We start from the raw sequence: 6,680 nt of genomic DNA, 5'->3' as shown, positions 1-6,680 counted from the left end.
TTCAGATATGCTAATCACGCTAATTGAACTAATTGATCCTAATTATACTCTAACACACATTCTTGGAGAAGTTGGGATGAGAATGATACTTGAAGCGATCAAGACGTGGTAGGCGAGTAGGATAGATAGTAATCAAATGTTCTGAGAGTTTGTAGTAATGATAGAACAGTTTTGGACAATTGTAGCTAATGTGACCTTTCTGTTGGCATGTGCGGCATTCAACAGAAGGACAGTTTGAAAAGAGGTGCCCAGAACGGTTACAATTACGACAGAATTGACTCTTTCTGTCTGTGGCAGCAAAAATATCTGAGTTTTTCATAATAGTAGATACAAAGATCAAAGAGAGGAGAGAAAACTGCAAATTCGGAGTCGAAAATAAGAAAACAGACGACAAAATCGGAAAGAGTTCACCAAAAAACTTTAGGGAAGGCCCCACTGTCTAACACGTTAAATTCCACGTTAGTAGCCACGTCAGCAAGAAAGGTGACACGTGGCGACGCCTGAGTGGAGAAGGGAAGTCACGTCAACGCTGAATCAGTGAAGGCGGCGCGCGAATAGCGAACGGTCCGGGTCGGATGCGGGCGCGAGTTGCTGGAGCCGCTAATTCCGTGACACGTGGTGCACTCTGGACCGTTTGATCGTTGTTGATGATCAAACGGTGCTGGGGGCGCGGGCTACTGGAAGCATTGCTTCGGCGACACGTGGGACAATCTTGAGCGTTTATTCTGCACCGAAATTGGACGGTGCTAAAAGCATCTGGAAGAAGGAAGAGAAGCAAATGGATGATGACCTTCAAACGGCGCGTGCGGTGATTTTTGGTGACGAGGCTGGACTTGTTGAACTCGCAATGACGAGACGAAGATGGTGGTAAGGGAGGTGACGAACCAAAGCGTCAAGAAGGGGTTGAAAAATGAGGCCAAAGAACACTATCGGAGGAGAAAAACAAACAAGGGGGTTATGAATGAATTTTTATGGAAGAAAAAAGAATCTATGCTCTTGATAGCATGTTAGAAAAGGGGAGAGAGAGCAATAAAGAAAAGGTTTAGTGTGTATTCTAGTTGTGTGAGATGATACAATATAAAAAGGTATTTATAGGTGTTAAAAGAATCGAAATAATAAAAACGTAATATCCTATAATAAATATTCAGATATATAAATAATACTAATTGATCTAATTTATCCTAATTATCATAGTTGTAAGAACCGGATCGGACCGGCCGATTTGACTGAAAAACCGGTGAACCGGTGGTCTGGCCAGTTCGGTTAGAGCTTTGAACCGAAGAAGGATTCAAACCACTTAAAACCGAACAGTTCGACACAAACTGGACGAAATCGGTCAAAACTGGCCGGTTCGATACAATTCGTGAACCGGCCGGTCCTATAGTGCTCCCAATATCCAAAGATGCATACAGGGAGTGTCGAACCCAGGTCTCTTTGGAAAGTTCCATTAAGGAACGCCACCAAGCTGAGGTATTCGCTTGTAATTCTATATGCTAATTAATTTATATATTATATACAAACACAACTGGATTATTTCATATTTAATTTTATATTCAATTTTTTTTAATTCTTTAGAATTTATAGAATTATTAAAATAAGTATCAAATATTTTAATATTTATATTTATATATTAAAATATTAGTAAAAATATTTATTTTAAATTTTTTAGAGTATTGAATTAGTAGGTTTTCGAAGATTTCGACTTAGGACTAATTAGTAGGGACATATAAATATCACCATTAAATTTCACATGATAAATTAATGGAGGGACATAATGTGTTCATCGTTTACTATCTTGAATGGCTAAATTGGTACTTTATTTTTTTTTCAATGGCTAATTAATCTGAAGTCAAAAATTTTAAAGATCTAATTGTCATTTTATTCAATTTTTTACTATTTTATATTTTTTATTTATGTACGACCGATTCTATCGGTTCAACCAGTGACCCAACGGTTAAACCAGTGACCCAGTAACCCAGTAACCTGACCAGTTCAATCACCGGTTCGGTTCTGACAACTATGCTAATTATACTTTAACAATAGCAAAAAGTAAGAAAAAAAAATATACTTAAAAACAAAATTGAGTTTGTGATTATAGAAACCTTCACACATTCAAAACTTCCTCCTCTATAGAAGATAAAACAGTAAAGAAAGCAATGTAAATGAGTTACTAACTAACAAAAAGATAATTACTACTTTAATCTAAAACTAATATTTGCATTATCAGAACTTGACAATTGACCTAAGAGAGATTTGAGATTATTAAAGTAATCATCAGTAGTTGAGAATTGGTAGTTAATAGATGAATATTTATGAAGTTAGTTAGTAATATCCCTATAAATAGCGTGACTCTTGTATCATATAAAAACAACTTCAATGCATATTTATCATACTCCTTTAATTCTATCTCTATTCTCTTGTTAGAGATAACAAAATCAACAACATTCATATCATTCTTGACTGAGCTTGTAACCATGACATCCTACAAGCCATGCAACCAACACTTAGACTTGGGATAACAATAGGAGCAAAACTTGCCATTTGCCTTTTTGGTTTCCATTAGCATCCAGTAGAAAAACTATTGTTGTTTAAACAAATAACAAATAAGAGTTAGAAGCTCCATAGATAACACTTTGAATTGATGAAAAGCACAGGAGGTAATAAAATAGAAACTTTGGAGACAATGTTGTACCTCAATGAATGCTTTGGTGCAATGAGACAGGTTCAAGCTCAATGAAATACTTTCTGGCGCCAAATATAGAACAAGCGATTCACAAGAAGCAAGTACTTAGATTTAACTTCCCGAACAGAGCGTATGACCAAGTGTTTGATGCTTGGCACAGGCAATGTAGGTGGCAATGAATATGGATCTTCCCAATACTGCATAATCCAAGGCATATATAAAATCCATATTAAGAAAATAGGTAAACTAACAGAATATAAGTAGCAATTTATACTTACATAATATTCATCATCATAAAAACTCTCATCAGAAGGGATGCAGGGACGGATGGAGAAGGAGAGTGAAGAGAACTTTTGTGGTTTAAACTGTTCGACAAATTTCTCCAACTGGTAAAGACGTGGATGAATCATATTGAGCCGAACATTTACTTCCAGTCGACTAGAACAGCGTAGAAAAGATATGGAAGGTAAGTCGTCACCAGCATAATAGTATCGAAATGATAATAGATTTGGAGTGTCAATTTCAAGCTTCTCCATGGCAGAGCAATTACATAACACCAAAGCCTTGAGTTGAGAACTTGAGATACTAATGTTCTCAAACATGGAGCATTCAACCAATTCCAAACTCTCAAGGAAAGGAAATTTGGAAGACAGATCAAGAAACCATGTGTCTGTAAAAGTAAAACTGAATTCATTCTTCACATTCATTAAGGTCAAAGCTCTCAAATTTCCACAACTATCAAAATTCATCTTGGAGGGCTCATCACTGTCAGCACCATAATATATTTTCTCAATATTTGGAGCATCAATATAAACATTTTGTACTCCCTGAATATCAACTCCCTTGAGCTTTTGTAGACCATGCATGCTTACTGATTTCATAAAAGAAATTTGCATATCTCCGGCACCTTGGGGGTTGTATACATAACACCACTTCAAGGTTATATGCTCAATTAAAGGACAATGAGAAATAACATGCTCAATAGCACCTTCGTCATCAAAAAGCACATTGCACAAGGATAATACACACAGTGAGGAAAACTTGACTGAAAGATTCAGGAATTCTTTGTCAAATCTGATTCTCCCCTTCAGCACTAACTTATTAAGTGATCTTGCTTCAATGACACTTGGATGCAAGATATAACATAGGCACTGACCATCCTTTTTTAAAGCAGGCAGGCAAAGCTTTAGGGTCTGGACACTACATTCACTGGCTAACTTAAGCCACTGATCAACATCAGGGTATATAAGCTGAAGGTCAAAGCAGGTTAAACTAAGCTTGAGCTTGAATTCTTTGATTGCTAAGCCTTGGTCACTGAACCTCAGCAATCTTTGCTTGCCATAATCAAGGAATGTCTTAATTTGTTGATCTTTCTTCCGCTTGGAAGACCTCCTAATAGATTCTTGGTGACAAATAGACAAAATGGGAAAGGTATAAAATATTTCTCTCCATGTCTTAGACAAAACACTAGTCTTGATAGCATCTTTCTTTGGCAGTCTTGAGAGAATGTCATGAAGTATGGTTTCTGGTAAACTGGATATCTGGTCCATTTTTTCAACCATTATTGTGTCCTTCAAAGCAAGTAGAAGAATATCAGAAAAAGAATAACTCAATCATCTCAAATTATGATAATCAAAAAAATAATATATAAATAATTAACAAAGCAGAACCCACAAGAATCATCATTGACCACCATCTGCCCAAACAGTACTAATTTGGATGCAAAAACACATACAGAACAAATAAGATCAATGATGTGGTAATTTTACTATAAGTATACATTGCTATACATTATTTGCTTTTGCTCCCATCACCTAAACTTTTTGAACTCATTAACGAATAGTGAGTCTAGGGAACATTAAAAAGAAAGTAATCCACAAACAACAATTGTTCTTAACATTCTACACATTTAGGCATGATATTTGAAAAATTGAAACTTTAAAGATTTGAGCTAAAGCAAAGTCAAAATTTGAAAACTCTAAACTCTAAAGCTACGTTCTCTGTCCAATATTTTAAGATTATTTAAAAGAAACCTTTCCTTATTTGCAGAAGTGTCAATAAATATTAGAATTAGTAAGATTTCTGTTAAGCACTAAGCAATTGTATACTGATCAATGAGTTCAATATATTCAGTGCTAGAACGATACATAATCACAGCTAATTTAATGGCAATATTAGTTAATTAACCATGATAATAACCGCTAGAGTGTTAGAACTTAGAACCGAACCTCGAACGCAGATTTCAGTCACCGAAGATTGAAAGAAGAGGGAGATGGCGCCAAGAGAGTGGGGGTTTTGAGTTTAACAGAGATACATAAACATGCAAACAAGAGAGGGCTGTTAAATTTAAATATGATCCCTATTATTTCCTTTTAAGGAAAATGTTATGTGTTTTTTAAAATTCAGCCTTTAATCAAATTTTTAATTTAAATATTATAATTTAATTAAATTTTAATTAAAACACATTCTTAATTTGTAGTTAAATATGTAATACACATTCAAAATACAAACTAAATAAAACTAAAATTTAAAATTTAAATTTTAAATTTCTATTTCAGATTTAATATATTTAATTTTTAATATATTATAATTTAAATACATATCTAAAAATAAAATTGTTCAAAATTCAAAATTTTGATTTTAAAATTATAAAATAAATTTTAAATCATCTAATTATTAATTAAACCCGTACAAAACACTCAAAGAAGCGCACATCGATAAGTCATCCTCCACCCTCGTTCATCCGCGCCACCTTCCTCTTCCGCGCTCATCCTCGACGCTGCCTTCCTCCTTTTCGGTGCTCATTCACAACGCCACATTCCTCTTCGTTGACACTCATCTTCGTCGCCGCTTTCTTCTTCCTCGTCGCCGTTTGTCCGCATCAACGTCGTCACGCCGAAAACTTACCTAAGGTTTGGATGAGTCTCTGACACCATTACTTTTTTATTATTATTATTCTGTATAAGTTTTATTTTTTTTAAATAAAAAATCGAATAAGATGGCCTGAAGAGATTTTCATATATATTGCAATGTTAAATTATTTTTGCATGTGTAATTTATGTATTTTGGAAGTGTTTTAAAAATATTTTCTGTATAATTTTATAATTTTAGATGTGTTACAATTATTTTTTAATGTTTAAATTTAAATTTTAGATTTATGATTTTGGATGTATTTCAAAAATATTTTCTGTATAACTTCATAATTTTAGATGTGTTACAATTATTTTTTAATGTTTAAATTTAAATTTTAGATTTATGATTTTGGAGGTGTTTTAAAAATATTTTTGTATAACTTAAAATTTTAGATGTGTTACAATTAAAAAAAAGCTACGATTGAAAATATTTTAGTTTGTGTATATAATTATATTCGATCATTCATCACTAGAAAGTCGTAAAACAGATCCTGTATTTTATCAAAGGTACAATAAGTAAGGGATTAATTTTTTTCTAAATGAACTGACTTTGAATTTTTTTCTGCAGATACAAATTGAAATATTGTAGCAGAATAGAAGAAAGAAGAAAATCGTGTTACAAAGAGAAAAAAGTAAAAGAAGAAAATAATAACTAACTATGAAATGAGTAGAAAATTAAAAAAATTTTAATTTTTAAAATTTAAATTAATTTTAATTATAACTGTGTATCCTACAAAATAAGAATATGTTTTAATTAAAAGATAATTAAATAATATTAAAGACTGACTAAAAATTGAATTTTATTGTATAAATAACATTTTTCTAAATTAATATGATGAATAAATATTATTAAAAGTATTATTAAATGTTTAATGAATTGTTTTCAATAATTTGTTTGATGAATTTGGTTAAGAAGAAAAATTAAGTTTATCTTGACCCAGTCAATATAAGTCCAGTTTGACCACTAATTAAGTTTAGCCCAACACCAATTTATATATTTCAAAGCATATGGCTGAACTTTAAAAAGGGTAAGAAAAACAAATTGGCCCAAAATCTTCAGAAGTTCATTCGGTGGTCACAAGGAA

At 32.7% G+C, this 6,680-nt stretch overlaps 1 protein-coding gene across 1 annotated transcript; it reads right to left on the bottom strand.

The window, feature by feature from the left end:
* Positions 2,731 to 4,245, bottom strand: LOC110266737 (putative F-box/FBD/LRR-repeat protein At1g66290). The gene is made up of 2 exons (XM_021111713.1): positions 2,962 to 4,245; positions 2,731 to 2,880 (listed from the first exon to the last, which is right to left on the bottom strand). The coding sequence occupies exons 1-2, from the start codon at positions 4,243 to 4,245 to the stop codon at positions 2,731 to 2,733; spliced, it is 1,434 nt and encodes a 477-aa protein (XP_020967372.1).

This window comes from Arachis ipaensis, chromosome B09, assembly GCF_000816755.2.
Source record: "Arachis ipaensis cultivar K30076 chromosome B09, Araip1.1, whole genome shotgun sequence".
Classification (NCBI taxonomy): Eukaryota; Viridiplantae; Streptophyta; class Magnoliopsida; order Fabales; family Fabaceae; genus Arachis; species Arachis ipaensis.
This window is presented reverse-complemented; position numbering and strand designations above follow the sequence as displayed.

Bases quoted from the DNA above. Each gene is read 5' to 3' on its own strand.
- LOC110266737 (XM_021111713.1), bottom strand. From the start codon at position 4,245: ATGGTTGAAAAAATGGACCAGATATCCAGTTTACCAGAAACCATACTT. The intron at 2,881-2,961 runs GTAAGTATAAAT...TGGATTATGCAG, and splicing joins TTTATGATGATGAATATTAT to TATTGGGAAGATCCATATTC.